At 48.3% G+C, this 17,500-nt stretch overlaps 2 protein-coding genes across 3 annotated transcripts in view; one reads left to right on the top strand and one right to left on the bottom strand.

The window, feature by feature from the left end:
• Positions 1 to 1,323, top strand: part of LOC125950697 (solute carrier family 23 member 2) — a 2,839-nt gene extending 1,516 nt beyond the window's left edge. For both annotated transcript variants that reach the window (XM_049678922.1, XM_049678924.1), the window contains exons 2-3: positions 1 to 1,121; positions 1,185 to 1,323. The exon at positions 1 to 1,121 is cut by the window's left edge. In XM_049678922.1, coding sequence (XP_049534879.1) covers positions 1 to 1,121; positions 1,185 to 1,239 — 1,176 coding nt within the window. In that variant the 3' untranslated portion in view covers positions 1,240 to 1,323. The remainder of the gene's footprint in view (positions 1,122 to 1,184) is intronic.
• Positions 1,324 to 1,543: 220 nt separating this feature from the next.
• The window catches only part of LOC125950743 (uncharacterized), a 31,455-nt gene continuing 15,498 nt past the window's right edge, over positions 1,544 to 17,500 (bottom strand). Inside the window, exons 7-12 of the mRNA XM_049678989.1 lie at positions 17,340 to 17,468; positions 17,144 to 17,270; positions 16,934 to 17,058; positions 16,704 to 16,816; positions 4,690 to 11,032; positions 1,544 to 4,389 (exon numbers count right to left, since the gene is read on the bottom strand). Coding sequence (XP_049534946.1) covers positions 4,179 to 4,389; positions 4,690 to 11,032; positions 16,704 to 16,816; positions 16,934 to 17,058; positions 17,144 to 17,270; positions 17,340 to 17,468 — 7,048 coding nt within the window. The 3' untranslated portion in view covers positions 1,544 to 4,178. The remainder of the gene's footprint in view (positions 4,390 to 4,689; positions 11,033 to 16,703; positions 16,817 to 16,933; positions 17,059 to 17,143; positions 17,271 to 17,339; positions 17,469 to 17,500) is intronic.

Raw genomic sequence — 17,500 nt, 5'->3', positions numbered from 1 at the left:
ACGATCGCACCTACCGTCGCACTGGTCGGTATTACGCTGTTCCGCCATGCCAGTGAAACGGCGTCCAAACATTGGGGCATAGCGGTCGGTACGACGGCCATGCTGACGCTTTTCTCGCAACTTCTCAGCAACGTCAACTGTCCCGCCATTCTGTACCGGAAAGGGCAAGGATTTCGCGTCACGTGGTTTCCGCTGTTCAAGCTGTTCCCCGTACTGTTGACCATCGGTATTATGTGGGGTCTGTGCGCGGTACTAACGGCCACCGGTGTGTTTCCCGAGGGTCATCCGGCTCGTACTGATGTGAGGTTAGGAGTACTCCAGGATGCGGCTTGGTTCCGTATCCCATATCCCGGTCAGTTCGGACTACCGACCGTGTCGTTGGCCGGTGTGCTCGGAATGCTGGCAGGCGTTATTGCCTGTACGATCGAGTCAATTAGCTACTATCCGACGATCGCTCAGATGTGTGGTGCTCCGCCACCGCCATTGCACGCCATTAACCGTGGGATTGGTATCGAAGGGTTCGGCACGGTGTTGGCCGGTTTGTGGGGTTCCGGTAATGGTACCAACACGTTTGGCGAGAACGTCGGTGCGATCGGCGTAACAAGGGTAGGCAGCCGACGGGTGATTCAGTGGGCGGCGGCCATTATGATCGTGCAGGGTGTCCTCAGCAAGTTCGGGGCCATTTTCATTATGATACCGGATCCGGTTGTCGGTGGCATCTTTTGTGTTATGTTTGGCATGATTATTGCGTTCGGACTGGGAGCCCTACAGTACGTCGATTTACGGTCCGCCCGTAACCTGTACATTCTCGGTGTTTCGCTGTTCTTTCCACTTGTCCTGTGCCTCTGGCTGCAGGACCATCCCGGAGCAATACAAACCGGGAATGAAACGGTCGATTCTACGCTTTCGGTGTTGCTAGGGACGACAATCTTGGTTGGCGGTGCTCTCGGTTGCCTACTTGACAATCTCATACCGGGTACAGATGAAGAGCGAGGACTGGTTGCCTGGTCCAAGGAGATGGCGCTCGATGTGGGCCAACCGGTAAATGCGAATAGCCACCATCCTACCGATGGTGCAAAGTGTCCCTACGATTTCCCTTATGGCAGCGGACTCCTCCGACGGTAAGAGCATTCAAGATGCGTCAAGTTAAACACTTATCTTACATTTTGAATTTTGTTTTCCAGCTGGAAATGGACACGGTACGTACCGTTCTTGCCAACGTACAAGATCAAGCTGTAGCGTTCTGATGCGGGAAAAAAAACATTACGGAGATGCAGGCTACTTAGGTAAAGTGCAACGACGGTAATCATCCGTATTTTTATCAAATGCTCATCGGATGTTGTTGAAATCTCGCCAAGGGGGGGCCAACTGGTGACAACTAAAGCTTCGGAACGCAAATATGCGAAAGAATAAATCCTCTAGATCGCCGTCCAAGAGCAGTTTATTGAATTGAATCATTCTAGTTTTATTGATTTCACAAACATTTGCTACCAATACCACAGCTAGTAGTACACAACCAAACGCGGAAACAGTCCCGGTGGTGGTGGACGACAGCACCGCTAGAGAACCTAACAATTGAAAATTGGTCAATCACTTGGCACTGCTCGCAATGGCTGGGGTTTATTCATTTCTTCCATCATTCATTTATTCCTTCGCGATCCTCATACTTCTATAAACTGGGTCCGCATACTGGCAGGAGGCGATTCGATGGGACATTCGATTGGGTAGCTTTGGCACCACATATTCAAACCACAAATTCCGATCGCAACCGGTGGGCGAACCACTGTTGATGTGCTCCGTAAGCTATCCTATCATACTCTCTCTTGTCGCTATTGCTATTATTGCTACACAACCTCACCAGTTCTTCTAACCAACCGGCTACACAAATGTTGTTTGGCCAAAATGCATTTCCCCGGGTTTCATAGACGCCCAAAACCTTTTGGACGATTGTCCAATCGACGTCTTGTCTACACGCACAGTGCGAACCGTTCGTATTGTCGAAGTAGGCGGTGTATAGCTGGTTCCATGATTTGGCCTACTATTCCTCGTAGCTGCTCGCTAGTCTCCTCTGGATACGTACTCTCGTACTAAACAAACTATCACTCTCATCACAGTATTCCGTACGATACCCGCAAACCATACGATCCCGCAATCCCACGGTTCAGGCCGTTTAACCGTACACAAACACACACACACACGGGCGCGTTATGCATTTTTACGGTGCTCAAACAATTTTCCTATTGCTCCGTTGCCTTTGGCGAATAAAACTTTTATCTAAAAAAACGCCTTTCTAACACGTTCTACCCAATTATCAATGGTTCATACACGACTGTGACTGTGACGTTTTGGCATTTGTGTTTATTTTTAATGTTGATTTTATTTTTAAAATTTCCTTTAACATCTAATAATTAGGGACACTGTTTGCATCCTTCCTTCTGTCCTACCTGGTGTTTGGTTTCAAATATCGTTCGATGGCAATCCGCCGCCTCCGCTGCCGTTCAGGAGCATACCCAGGTGCAAGACTGAGGCAGCAGCTCCACTATACAACGCGATGGCACACGGGTTTTTTCATATTGGCAAGAACCCCGTTCGAAATTCTCTTTCCCTTCTGTACCCCTCTTCACTAGCAATCTCATCGATGGCATTTGTACAGACCTGAACTACTCCAATACATCAATGACACTGTTTTTCTAAGACCAGAACTATTATCCCAGCTATGTTATTCTAGCCGACAAATTCCGCTACTTGTTGGTGGGAGTGTATTTTATGCGTTTGACGCTTCAATAAAACCTTCCTCCTTATGTATCATTGGATGTGAAGAACAAGAGAAAGAGAGTAAGTGAGTGTGATGGACAGATAGAACCTAGAAAAGGCCTAGGAGAGGGTAGAAAGAGTAGTTCGAAAACGAAAGGCACCTGAGCGGTGATACTGATACTCATCATGAGGTGAACGGATTCCAGTAACAGAATTGACGAATGGCACAATGGGATGAGTGGCCACCAACCCTCCGGAACCGAACATGTCGTGACACGAAACTCACCGCCTATACCGTGGTGAGGTGCAGAACCAGTCCGGTACTCGGTAGAGTCTGGTGAAACTCTGAACAACCGTTCTTGTTGTCCCAAATTGTGAAGCGGAAAGATGGTTACCTTACAAGCACCGCTATGGCTGATAAATACGCAAATGGTCCGAAAATATGGCACGGCAATAACTCCGAAATACCGCAGGTTGCAGGGGTGGATCACCATGATGGATGCACCATGCATATGGAGGCGCATGGTGATCACATGGTCACCGTCCACCTGCACACCGCTGGGGCTTTGATCCGGATTGAGATATGGTTGTGCTATCCTGTTAAATAGTTCGGTGAGAGTAATCCACACTGATAGCGTGGAGTGGAGGTAACATGGAAAAGATTCTTATAAAAGATGGTGGTGGTTTATCATTAAAAAATCTCTCTCCAAAACCGTTTGGCATCCCGCTTCTCTGCAAACAGTTGCAGCTCGTAACACTATCGTTCGACCATCATCCGTCGATTCTTTATGGTTTCAGTTTTTATATCTCCCGACAGACCGTGGCCCGTGGTCTAAATGCAATGTTTTTGTCTTGTTAAGTCTATGTAGTTTGGCTCTAACTGCGAGTAATTCAGCGAACAAAAACAAACACCGGATAAATCCGGTTCCACTGGACAAAGTGCCACGCAGCCCGTCGTCTAGTCTAATTCGTTGCTAATTTCGATTCCTTTCGGCAGGAACTGTCGGCACGCATTAAGAACTGCTGTCCGTCGTTGGCCTGGACGTAGACGAGGTACGATTGCGGTAGCTTCTGTCAGCACCGGAAAGTAGGAAGAGAGAAATGGAAGGAAACACAAAAAACAGTTAGCCACAGTAGAAGCGGTTCCGATGGCAGCGAACACGGTCAACAGGGCTGGCTGGCTGGCTGGCTAGCTTCTGTGCTCTTTACACCACCTTCCTCACTCGAAACCCATAACTCGCCCCTGCAACAGCATGCGCGCATATTACCTACGGGGAAGCGGAAAGCCAAAGCCCATCTAGTAGGCGCACACTAGGGAGAAAAGGGAAGCAGGTGAGTGTAGCGAGAGAGAGAGAGAGAGGGAGAGTGATAGAGATGCTACTACTACGAGGAGAATTACGCAGCAGGCTCAGGCTCACGATGCTCTACCAAGCTTCAGACACATCATAAAGTTTCGATAGAGAACCGTCCGATACTGCCGGTGCCGGTCGTCGCTGGGTGCATCGCTTCACACAAGGGACGTGATGGGGGACGGGACCGGTTGGGTTTGGGTTGGCGCGATCGGTAGCCGACGGGCGCGTAAACATCGTGACGAGAGGAAGATAGAGTCGGCTTTTGATTAGTTGCAGTGCCTTGCTGTTTCCGCACACACACACACGCGCACACGCGCACACACGAAAGTTAAAGAGATAAAACCACAGCCAACTGATTAGTTTTGAGCAGTTTTTTTTTTCTGCAGCTCTCCATCGCATCGCCGCCATCTATGATGAGAACGGCAGGCAAATGCAAAGGGAATCACACTCAAGATGGACGAAATGGGATGGCATACTATGATGATCGTCGATGTGCAAGTTAGCGAAGAATGGATTAAGGCGCATCATCACTGAGAGTATCATCGTTAATGCATGCAGAGTACGAGGGGTGCGAGGAACTTACTTGGTAAGTGTTCCGCTGTCGTACCGTGTGACCGGACTACCGTAGCGCGCTTCACGCAAAGCCGCTGGTGTCAGTAGGGAGCTGCTGCGCGTCTCGTACGATCGTAGCGTCCGTGATCCGCCGCTGGCCGGTGTACTGGTGCTGGTTCCAGCACCTCCACCACTGCCACCACTTCCACCATAGTTGTTCTCGGAGGCGGAGAGTGTGTTCGAAGAGGACGAAGACGCAATGCCATGGGTTGCCCCGGTACCACCACCGGAAGCTCCATCACTGGCAACCCGATGATGGTGATGATGGTGATCCTTCAGCAGATCTAGCGCGATCGACGAGGAGGAGGACGAGGTGATATCATTAATGGTGCTGCTTTGATGATGATGGTGGTGGTGGTAGCTGCCCGGAGCGACAAACGACGAGCGACGATGCTTCGGACTGTACGTCCCAGCCCGGCTGCCTGCCGTGCCGGTGATGTACGACGCCGAGGACCCCGAGGCTGATCCCCCTCCCCCGATGGCCACCGTCGGACTCGTCTCGTAATACGTGTTGCGTGTGTATTTGTGGTTGATGTTGCTGTTGTTGTTGAGCGAGTTGCTGTTGTTGCTACTGGAGTAACGATTCGCGTGCTGAAGGCTACCGTACCCTGATGTCAAACCATCGCTGGATATCGGTCCTGTGCCATCGTCACCGTCGTCAGCGTCGTCGGTTGCCAGAAGCCGCGAACCGGTCCGTGGCAGGTGGTGATGATGGTGATGGTAGTGATGGTGTTGTTGTTGGTGCGCGTTGTGTAGATGTTGGTGGTGGTGGCTGTTGTTGTTGTTGTTGTTGTTATTGTTGTTCAGTAGTAGTAGAGTGTAGTCGCTACCACTACTTCCTGCCGTACTTCCCCCCGTTCGCACACGATCGCCGCCCGGTGTGTGCCGGTTTGTTGGCTTGCTTAGATTCAGCATCGTCGTCGCGTAACGATGATGATCACTGCGGCCACCGATCGTGGCATAGCTACCGATACCGAGCCGTCCACCGGCACCGGCCAATGTTGTGCCACCACTGCCATCGTACTTACCGCCACCACCATACGGAGACGAGGATGATTCTTTCGACCGTAGGAGATAGGACGTGGAACCGCCGCGTGTTAACGATTTGTCGCGGGTGTAGTAGCTACCGGAGATACCATAGCTACCACCTCCCTCCTTCCCTAGTCCGTGCAGGGCCGAGGAGGAGGCCGAAGTGGCCGACGAAACTGACTGAGGGATAATCGTCGACGATGAACCGGTGGTCCCCGCCACCGCCGCCGCCGCCGCCGACGACGACAGGTTGGTGGCCGAGCTACGTTTGGCCGGTTTCTTCTCGTTGAAGCGCGTGTAGAAGCTTTTGCGCCGGATCCGCTCGATCACGCTCTCCGTGTCCGGATCTACTGGGGAGACAGAGGGCAGGGCGGAAGGTTGGGTTAGTCGCGAATGGCGCCGTGATACGGACACGCACGACGAGGACGCCGGCGAGGGCGAGTGTAGTGTGCGGTGGCCATGCGGTTGCTCCTGCTGCTCGTCCGAGCACACCGACCAGCTGTCAAAGTACAGCTCGCGCTCTTCCGACGGTGATAGGAACGTGCTGGATGAGTTGTCATCGTACGGGCTACTACGCGAACCAGAGGAGTAGTTGGTGATACTATCGTACGACGGTGTCAGTGTGCTGCCGTACTGCTGACTGTGACAGTGTAGGTTGTTGTTGTTGCTGTTGCTGTGGCTGCTGTTGAGCATGCTGTTAAAGCTCGCCCCGCCGCCACCGGTGGCCACCGATGATGGTATCGCCGCCATTGTCCCCATTGTCATTTCGCAGGGCAATGGTGGTGGGTAGCTGTAGTTGTTATTGTTGCCACTACCGCTACCACCACTACTAGCATTGCCACCGGTGCCGTTGTGTGTGTTATTGTTAAGAGCATTGTGATGGTTGCCAACGGTGTCGCCATTAGCAACGCCTGTCTTGGCAGCAGGATGTACTATATACTGTTGCTGTTGCTGCGGCTGCTGCTGGCTGTGGTTGCCGTTGCTAGGATAGTGTTGCGGAAGGTTGTGAGGGGGCTGTGATGTTGTTGTAGTGTGCTGGTGGTGGTGGTGGTGATGGTGATGGTGGTGTTGCTGCTGTTGCTGCTGCTGCTGATTGGTCGCCTGTTGCAGGCGCTTCAGCTTTTCCGTCGCCGAGTGTACGGCCTGCTCGAGATCGATGGTTAAAGCGCGGGCATTCGGACGACTGGCGCCGGTTCCCGTTGGTCCCCTACGTTCCGGTTCTTCGCGGTGAGTAGGACCCGCTGGTGTTGCTAGGTTACTGCTGTTGACGCCACCAGTCTCAGCGGTAGGCTCAGCGACAGTACAGCATCCACCGCGATTGCTACGATTGCTCGTGTCTCCTTCTTGTTCCGCTGCAATGGTAGCACCGCAACCAGAACAGCCATACTTGACCGGTAACTGCGACTGGGTCGACGGTGATGGCACCGTTCCCGATGAGCCTCGTAACTTACGCTCGAACTCCACTCCATCATCGACCGTGCCGCCGGAGATCGCGTGATGGTGGTGCTGCTGCTGCTGTGGATGTGTCAGGACGGTATCACTCCGGGCTCCACCGTAAATCTTGCGCACCGGCCCGGTACTACTGGTCCGGTCATGCGAGTGGGCCTCCTGCTGCCGGTTCCGGTTGGCACGACGATCGATCAGTGGCATCAGATCGGGCAGCGGTTCGAGGGCCGGCCGGCTGCCTGCTGTACCCGTAGTACCCATGGCGATGTGGCTAGATGACTTGGTATTAAGAAGACGGTTGTTAGCGCGAGCCGAATCCTTATCTTGCATTTTCTTGAAGAGTCCCAGTACCTTCGTAACGCCGCACCGGTTGAACGTGCCCGGCATCTCCTCCACGCTGACCGCCCGCTTGATCAGCTTCGATTCCGTCAGCTCGGTGCCGACCTTCGGCGTCGTCGACAGTTCCCGCAGATTGCGTATCACCGAATCGATACGTGACCGACGGCCACTCGTCGTCGTCTGCTGCTGCTGCTGCTGCTGCTTGCCAGTCTCCTCGTTCGCTCCCTCCATTGGTAGCACCGGCGTAACACCATTGCTGCTAGCCTCTTGTTTCGTCTTTTTCTTCTCCTTCTTCACAGCACCTGGTGGTAGCATTACCGGGACGGCCGTATCCGGCAGTACTTCTGCCTCCGCGGCCGTCACCGCAGCAGCGGCCGCGGCCGCTTTCTTCTCCCGGTTGCTCCGGCTGGTATCGCGGAACTTTTCGAACCGTTGACCAATGCTGGCCAGAAAGCCTTGCTTCAGCTTCTTCTCCGGAGACTTCTCCTTTATCACTGTCGTGGCTTTCTTCGTTTCCGCCTGTGAAGCGGTCGTTACAGAGGACACACTATCCGGCTCGGCCGTCTTTGTGCTGCTGGCCTGCTCCTTCGCGTTCTTTCGCTCTTCCTTCACGCCCTTGCTGCCATCGTCATCGGCAGTGACCGCCGCCGCCGGTGTCGTCGTTGTCGTTGTGGTGGTCGATAGTACCTTCGAGGTACCATCACTAGCCTTGGCCACCTTCTTCACGATCCGTATCACCTTCTTTACCTTTTTCGGTGCACCAGCCGGTGCCGGAGTATCCGGAGCAGGTGCTGGAGACTTCTGTTTGGTTTCCACAGGAGTAGTAACCTTGTTCGTCACATCCGCCGTCGCCGTTTCCTTCACGGGAGAGACCCTCTTCACCAGCTTCAGCTCTTTCGGGGGAGTCAATTTGGACGAGGGGAAGCTCTTCGGTCGAGCAATCTTACTCAACATGCCACCGGTGCTACCACTAGATGATGAAGTAGCTTCTCCCTGGACATTATTCGGTGTTCCAGCAGCGTTTGTCGTTGATGGTTCGTCTCCAGCTACTTCCCCCACCGAAGGTCCACCATTTCGCTTCACGGAAGTTACTGGGGGATCATCGACAGGGGTGGGTACGAGTGTACCGGGAGTATGAACCGACAGCTTAGCATCTTGGCCAGCGTCCTTATAGGGATATGACTTGGGTCGTAGCAGCTTCGATTCTTTCTTACCATTGACCGGTGGACCGGTCACCATCGTATCCTTGGCTCCGTCAGTCGGAGGGTCCGCCTTCTTGGACTTCTTAATTACTACCGTCGCCGACACGGTCGTCGCGTCTTCGGGGATCTTAGCAACCATCGCTGTGTTGGTTTCCCCCGTACTGTCAGTGGTCGTTGTGGTGGCTGACTTGGCTTTGACCACTTTTACCTTCTTCACCTTGACGATCTTCTTTGTGCCTGTTGCCACAGTGGCCGATGTGGACACCTGCTGACTTACTGCGTCACCGGATGGATCTACATTCATGACCTCCGGTTTGTTGCTGGATTGCTGCTGTTGTTGTTGCTGCTGCTGCTGCTGCTTCTGCTCCTCCCTGCTGTGCTGTGATGTTCCATTACAATCTGGACAACCGGTTGGCTCCTGTGGGCCCGCCTGTTCCATTCCGTCCGATGCATGACCATCGGCTAACCGTCGCTGTAGGTGCCCGTTGGTAACGAGCGTCGTTAGATTGGTAAGATCTTCCAGCTGTTCCTGTAACAATGAGAGTGTTTCGGCCGCCGAAAGCGGTTTCTCGCTCCCGGAGGATGATCGTTCGGTACCACCTCGTACTACCTGCGGTTCACTGGTCTGTCTGGTTGGTTGTTGTTGGTTAACCGAATCCGGTTGGTCCGGCTTTTTGTACTTCTCCAGGAAGTAGCTTAACCGATCGGTGATCGATTCGTTACCGAGCTTCTCGAGTCGCCGCTGGCGGCCACCACCTTCACGCAGCGTAACTCCACTACCTCCAGCACTGCCATTCTCTACCGGTGGTGGCAATGGAACCGATGAACCCACGGTGGTGCCTCCCGATTCCGGCTGATGATCGTCCTTCGGTGGATCGAAGAAATCCGGTCGCAAAAATCGGGACAATCGTTTCGGGGGTTTTCCGTTGAGGGCCGGTGGTGGTTCATCGCCGTGCGGTGCGTGTACCGGCAAGAGTCTGCCTGTGTCTGGTGATGTCTGTGCGATTGGACTGTAGCGGTTGTGATGGTTTAGCGTAGGTATCGTGGACGTGGTGACGCGTGTTGCTGATGAAAGTTGTTGTAGTGTTGCTGTGGTGGTGGTGCTGCTGCTGTTACCGCCGCCGCCTCGAAGATCCGCAGAATGGTACTCAAAGCTCGGATACCCGGAGCCACGGGACGTACCGGACGAAAGGTCGCTGTAGATTGATGACGATTGATGACTGGAACCGTACGGAGCATACTTCTCGTACAGTAATGGTGGACCGGTGCCGTTGGCGCTGACACGTGACGCTGAAGTCAGACTGCCCGTCTGATAACCGGGCGGTGGTGATAGTATGTCCCGCGGGTGACTACCCGCCCGGCGCCGATAATCCAGTGTACTCCAGCTGGAACCATCACCACTACCACTACCACCGCCACCACCATTAGCAAGACCATCGCCTATCCCTGCAGTCCCTGCTGTACCACTCCTAGACCGTCCCGTCGAGCTGGTGTAGTCGGTAGAATCGATCGAACGGCTACCGGCACTGTTGCTGTAGCTTCGTCGATATAGCTGCCGTTGACTGGAAGACGTCGTCGCCGCCGTCGTACCTCCGGTTCCGTTTTGCATCGATAGGGTTCGGGACAGTTTGCGCGCTTGCTGGGGTGGAAGCTGGGCCAACAGTTGCTCCTGGACGCGCTGGGACAACGAGGGCGTTATACTGGACAGCGTTTCCAGGTCGCGCTTCGACAGACGAAGCTGGGATAAATCCAAATCGCGCAGATCCAAATTCTCCTCGGGACGATCATCCTCTCCGAGAGCGTGATCATGATCGTACTCGTGGTGCTGACCGTTGGTGTTGCTGTTGGCAATGGTTGGAGGTCCAGTGAGGCCACCGTAGCCGCTTCCCACCATACCAACACTAGCGACACTATCATCGTCATCATTATCATCCTCTATTGAAGGTGAGAGCAGTAGGGAAGGACAGCCACCTGCCGGGCCACCGTCGGCTTCGGCGCTACTTCGCTGCTCCCTACTGCTGCCACCGTCACCCTTGAGCCCCGTACCCGCGGCCAAGGATGCCAGATCCTTGTAGAATGAGGAGGGGGTAGGAGGGTTAGATGAGTTTTGATGATAGCTGTATCTATTGTTAAAACTGCTACGGATACTGCTGCTGCTGCTGCTGCTATTTGGCGGCGGCTGGGGTGGGTCGTGATGATGGTGTTGGTGGTAGTGGTGGTAATGATGATGGTTGGGATTGCTGTTGCTGTTATTATTACTAGTCATTACGTTATTATTTTGTGATTTCACTCTAGTGCCTATAGGGAAGAGAAAGAAAAGGAAAGAGCAAGGGAGATACGGGACAGAAAGAAAGAAAGAGAGAGAGAGAGAGAGAGAGAGAGAGAGAGAAAGGGAGAGAGACAGGATGAAGGGAGATGTGATGGGCAAGCAGGGAGGGAAAAGGTTAAAGAGATGGACAGAGTGTGCACAGGGAACGAAGCAATCGAGTAAACCCCATAAAGATCAGGATCGTCCAGGATCAAGAGCATGAGGAAGAAAGAGAAAGAGAGAGAGAAAGAGAGAGAAAGAGAAAAAATACGAATACAGTTCGCAAAACGGGAAAATGGAATCAATTTTGCAATAGTCCAAACATGTAAGATTTGGAAAGCGATCGCGGTATCCGATTGGACCGCCGATCAGGGAATGGGTAGAGTGTCAGCAGGGCAATCAGAGAAGTGCTTCGCTTCGCTGTTCTATACTAGCAGCACAGCGTAACAATTCTCGTGGATGGTGTGTTTGTTCCCGGGATTGGGTAGCAATATGACGGAGTGACGATCAGGAGAGGAAACGATGAGCGAATGATATGGCCATTCACTAAAGGCGAGCAGCTACCACTGGAAGAAGCGTACTCTGGACCACTTAATGGCAGCACAGATCCATCGTCGCAGGGGGTACATAGCTGATTCGATGATTTTGTTAGGAGATGTATGATCGATCCATGAATGATGAAGAGGACGTGACGGAGACGAGTAGTTAAACCAATAGTTTATACTTACCAGGCGGCGGAGTGTTTGGCAAGAACAACGAGCAATAACAAAAAAAGTAACAAACTGGCATGCATAACTTCAAACCTTTCTGCCCTCATACTGCTGGTGCGACTGACTGGAACAAGCACGTATTTCACATGTCTATTGGGCTTGTATAGTAGACAAATAAAATTATACGGTTTACAAGACGAAACATTTGTCTTTCCCTATGCAATGGGAGCTTAATTTTTAGAAATTATATATACCAACTAGAAATAGTTTAAACCTATATAAAGGGTTTACTAAAACAAAAACTTCAAATACGGTGGACTTGAGGACAGCGTTTTTTTTTTAAAGAAGGTATTAAGAGCGAGATAATGTAAAGCTGTTTATAATGACACAGCTAGGATAAAATAAAAAGAGTTTTAGATGTCGTCCAAACATTGTTAGATGGTCATAATATTGTACAATCATGATCTATTAATGATCATAATCATAATCTAATTAGAATCCTTATTAAAAAATAGGAAAAGGTATAGGAACAAAAACATATTTATGGGCGGATAATTCCTAGTACATATTCATTCCGATTGAAGACGGAGGCTGTCATGATCATTGCGATGCAGTAACGATATCGAGAGAATGTGAAGGAATCTGAAGAAAATAGGAAGAAACTGAACGACGAAGTCATTTGACCACGAGCAGAGGAGAGTGCTACAAGTACCTGGATATTTTAAACAAAAAAACCTAATTTTAATAACAAAACAAATAAAAAACATTGTTTCAACTTGTTTGCCGCATACACTGTGACATGCACAACTACTGGCTGGTATAACGGATTAAACAGTGTAGCGGATTCGTTCCGTCTGTCTAAGTTGGTTTTTTTTATTATCCCTTTTTAATAATTTTTCATCTTTCAGCATTGCAACACGGAAGAAAGGAGATACTAACACGTGAAACAATGACATAAAACCACTACAATAAATGTCACTTTCGAAAATCTAGAAAATTGAGAATATACTGCTCAACAATTAATCAAAAAGATATGCTGAGTTGAATAGTCGAAAAAACCAGAATATAGAAACAACAATAGTAACGATAACAAAGTATAGAAACATCAACAGCATGCAACCGTAGTGGTTCACCGTAGTAGACGGTCCACTTGCTCGCTTGTACGGATCCCTATTGTTCGCTTTATTTTTCTATTGGTTTTTGATTGTTTGTGTTCGCTTTCGATTAGATAATGGGAGATAAATACAGTAACTAGATCGCTCGTTTATGTTCACGGCGGGTAAGATACTTGTGCAAAATTGTCACTTGATTCAATGCTATTTGTGCACGGTCTAGCCCGAGGTTGGCCTTCTGTTGGTCAGAGGCACTTAAGTTTGTAGCTCTGTTCCTTCGCCTTGTGCTAGGGAGCAATAGGTGAGCGGAAGCAACGTTTAAAAAGAGTCAGTTAACTTTTCCAACATCAAAACGTATTGTTAGTATTTCTATCAAGGCCATTAAAGCTCTACACACTGTTTGCTATCCCTATCTGATGTATGAAGCGTTTGTTCTATGCCTAATCATTTATCCTAGGCGGTCTCATTGACGGTATTCTGCATGTTGATGTATTTTGATGTTATTAATTTCAGCTCAATCGCTTCCTGACGATGTAGAGGCGTTTGTCGCCGATGTGTTGCTGTTACTTGAGGAAGAGTTGGAGTTGGTTGTATTGGGATTGGTGGCATTTTGGTTGTTGTTCATAGTAGTGGTGGTTGTGGTAGTTGTGGTTGTTGCTGCAGTAGTCGCCGCAGTTGGCGTAGAAACGGTATGGGAGCTACTCGCACTGGTTTTTGGTACATGAGATAACGTAACGCGGAACCCCACTGGTAGTCGACATGGAATAAAAAAAAAAGAATAACACGCAACCATGAGCACAAAACATGAACATGAAACATGAAAACAATCGGTACGGGTGGTGTGAAACTTAGAAAAATCAAGAACATACATGGCCACAAGAATATCGCCATGGAAACAGAACAGAAATGAAACGGCAGATTCTGACACACTGCAACATACATTGATATCATCATCAGACACACAACATGGAGAAAAACAACATTTATGCCATGCTCTTTCGGTGATTACTATGAAGTTGTGAAGTTTGAATGGTTCAATGAGATAAAGTAAAACAAAGGGATGACAGAGGATTATATTGCGTGTTTAGCAGTTTAAGCAAAAATAATTCTTTTGCCTCTACACTTGTCGCCGACAGAAATCATGTTTCGCAATTATAAAGTTAGTGTTATGTTTGAGCTCATGTTCAGTGTTGGATGCGTTGAAAAACTATTCGAATCTTCCCAAATAATAGCCAGCTAAATATGAATTCAATGGTTTTCCATGACATCTTGGTAACGTGTTTTGACTATGCTAAGATATTTGTCCTCGTCTGTGCGCTACTTTCGCCTTTTTCTGTTTCGGTATATTACATGTGACTATTCCACCTTTCTTTGGCCTCTAACGAACGGAACCAAAACAATCAAAAACCAAAAGATTTGTTCGTTTTTCTTTCATGATACTATTGCAACTATATTAGGCTATTGTTATTTGAAAAATTTGCCAAACAACATAAAAAAACATGAAACTTATAGAATAACAAATAAATAACAATTGAACAATTGAAAGAATCATTTCGAAAAGACCGAAAATGCAATAATGGAAACAACATAATATCGCTTAAGCATAAACACACACAAATATCACACAAACACAAATTGACAGATGGTTAAAGTTTGACTGGGAATAAGGTGGGTATTCCCTTGCTGGCCGTTGCGGTTCCCTGTGATCCAGCAACATAAGTAACAGCAATTGGTATCGGGATTTTTTTCTTTCGGAGCGAAGCCTTCGTATTTCCAGTTCTACCAAAAATATTTTTTTAGTAAGCCTCTCTTCTTATCTCTCTCAGGACCGTAAAAGACCGTGGTGGAGGTCAAGAATGTATATTTTATCAACCGATTCCAATTCTTTGTGTGTGTTGGGCTTTTCTTATCCATCTGTCTTTTATTCGCACCACAAACTTTAACCATCTCTCTTTTCAAATAATGAACACAAGTAAAATGAAAAGAATAAATGTTTCCACCTTAATTTACGCGAGCGTACCCCATGATACTGTCAATAGCATAGGCTACTGCTTTCCCTATCAGGAACGGGTGCAACAAGAGAGACCAACAGACCAACAACGCAAAACACTGTAGTACTATATTCCGCACAAAGATTTGCACCAGCAGGATATTAGGTTCAAAAAAGAAACTAAACTTTCTCAATTCAACAAAGTCGAGAGGAATACTAAAATAATACTTTCGATTGACACGGAAACAAGCCTCGCGTAACTCGGTATAAAGTTGGTAAAAGAAAATAGAAAACAATTCGTAATTCGAACAGAATATGGTGTTGGAGGTGAAAAACAAATTAACTTTATTTAATTGACAGATTGCTTGTTTCAACATCATCACAACTGCTTACGCCTACTTTGTCCTTTGACCTTATATCGTGCTCCTGATCACTCGAGTCTTTCTTCCGAACCTGCTTAAGCAACCAGATGCATCAATTCAATTCAATTGACCCTTTTACTTATTATTTTTTCTTTCGTTCTGTCTTGTGCTCAACTATCACCTAACAATCGACACGACGACGGGGCGGGTAGAAGATTTGGAGGTTGGAAACTTTTTTCTTTTCCATTTTGTTCGAGTTCAATTGTAATTGTAATAACGAAAGTACAATAACATAAAAAAATCAAATTCAAAACAAAGCAAAACGCAACTACCAGGCTACGATCAATGCAAACATTTTGTTTCTCATGTATTATTATTATCTTTATAACTATTATTATTATAAAGTGCGTGCGATCCAGCAGTTTAACGTTGCTTTGCATGGCCTGTAGATGAAGCGCGGCGCCCTCACTGCACCATAATAGTGATTATTGGCGAGTTCCTTTAAGGTGTAATAGTTTTAAGTGTTGGATGGTGTCAGGGTGCAGTTCAAGAGGTACAGGACGCACCGAGTGAAAGGTATAATTAGCTGCAGCATGAGTAAAATGATTTTCCTTAAACTACGTAGCTGCACTGATCAATCATTCAAACAATTAAAAGAAAGCTTTAGGAGTAAACAAACGAATGAAACACTAACAATCATCACAAGGTGCCAAAACGAACTTTTATGAAGGGTGTGTGTATCGGGTATTCGAGTATGCCTGTAAGCAAATTCACTCCGAAACACTCTCACGCAAACACGCACGCACAAAAGGACACGTTATGTGAGAAATATCTAGTTCGCTCAGTGCTATTTCCGGTAATAGTCTCTAAAGTATAATATCTCGATATAGTTTTGCTTAAAGAGAAGAAACGCGTACGTACGCCTAGCACTCAGACATCAGATGTCGGTTTAAATTCGATAGTAGTAGTAGTAGTAGTAGTAGTAGTAGTAGTAATAGTAGTAGAAGTAGTAATTGGGTGCTGCCATTTTGTTCTTGTACTTATTGAAGGAACGAAACTAGAGTGCAAGCTCCATCGGTCGGTTGCACAATCTTGTATTTTTCCGCGCGGACCGTTTTTTGCAGTTTGGGTTTTCTGAGCAATGAGTCGAGCAAATTTTCAGAGCAAAAACTTCAAGCGTTTGTTTCCTTTAATTGAGATATTATTTTGCCGAAAGAGATTGTAGAAGTTTAAGTGGAAAACAAAATGAAACACAGCGAGAAGGAAATACACAAACAAAATAAAAATAAAATCATAATAATAGTAACAGTAAAAAAGAGAAAATAGTAAGAAACTAGATATCGTCAAGAGTAAACGCTGTTTCAACACAGAAATCGTGAAGTGAAGTGAGAAAGTATATGGTTGCAAAAGACGATGTAAAGTAGAAATCCTAAGGTAATGCATGTGTCTGAAAAATAATGCCTACTTAAAAAAGCTACGATATTCACCTCTTGGAAGCGTGGCTCCGCTGCGCGAAAACATTGAATCGAAATCCGTGCTCAGATCGCGCGACATGCTATGGCGCCAAGCGTTGCTGCCCGCGTTTCCGTCCGTCATGTGCCTAGTTTGAGTCAAGAAGAACAGTATGGCAAATGTAAGTATATGTGGATAGGTGCGATATAAAAAAAATCATTTGAAGTAACAATGCAATCACAATCGCCAATGCTCCGTAGCCTACCTAGCGAAAGGGTCTTGATGCCAAAAGGGTGGTTGAGCTTGACGTAAATTGTTCATAAAGCGTGACGCTGGGAATCTGGGCGAGCTCGCATCGTTCACATTTAGTCTATTGGTAAGCGCACGAACCTGCCAATGGAAAGGAGAAATTAATGGAATGTATCATCATCCCTATATCGCTATTAACAAATTCGCAACACAGTGCAACGCTTACCCTCGACAGCAGTGTTGAGAACAGATTCTCTGCAGTCAGTATCTCGAAACCGTCATCATCATCTTCCTCACCGGAGCTTGCCGAATCGTTAGGATCGGCTGTGCCACGCTTTGAAGGACGTGAGCTCCTGCGAAAAATCAATGGTGGATTTAGAAATGAAAGCCTCACCAAAAGACCTCAGTCCGTTTATGCTTACCGCAGACGATGCATCATGTGGAATTTCGGTTCCTCAGAGTCACTATCGCGACCTAAGGAGGTGTGCCGGTTCAGTCGTTGGAAGGTCGATGGCTCCATTCCTTCGCTCTCGTTTTCCGTTAATAAGGAACTAGGTTAATAGGAATGAAAGATAAAAATAGA

This window comes from Anopheles darlingi, chromosome 2 (assembly GCF_943734745.1).
Source record: "Anopheles darlingi chromosome 2, idAnoDarlMG_H_01, whole genome shotgun sequence".
NCBI classification, from domain to species: domain Eukaryota; kingdom Metazoa; phylum Arthropoda; class Insecta; order Diptera; family Culicidae; genus Anopheles; species Anopheles darlingi.
The sequence above is the reverse complement of the archived record's forward strand: the minus strand, read 5'-3'. Positions and strand labels throughout refer to the sequence as shown.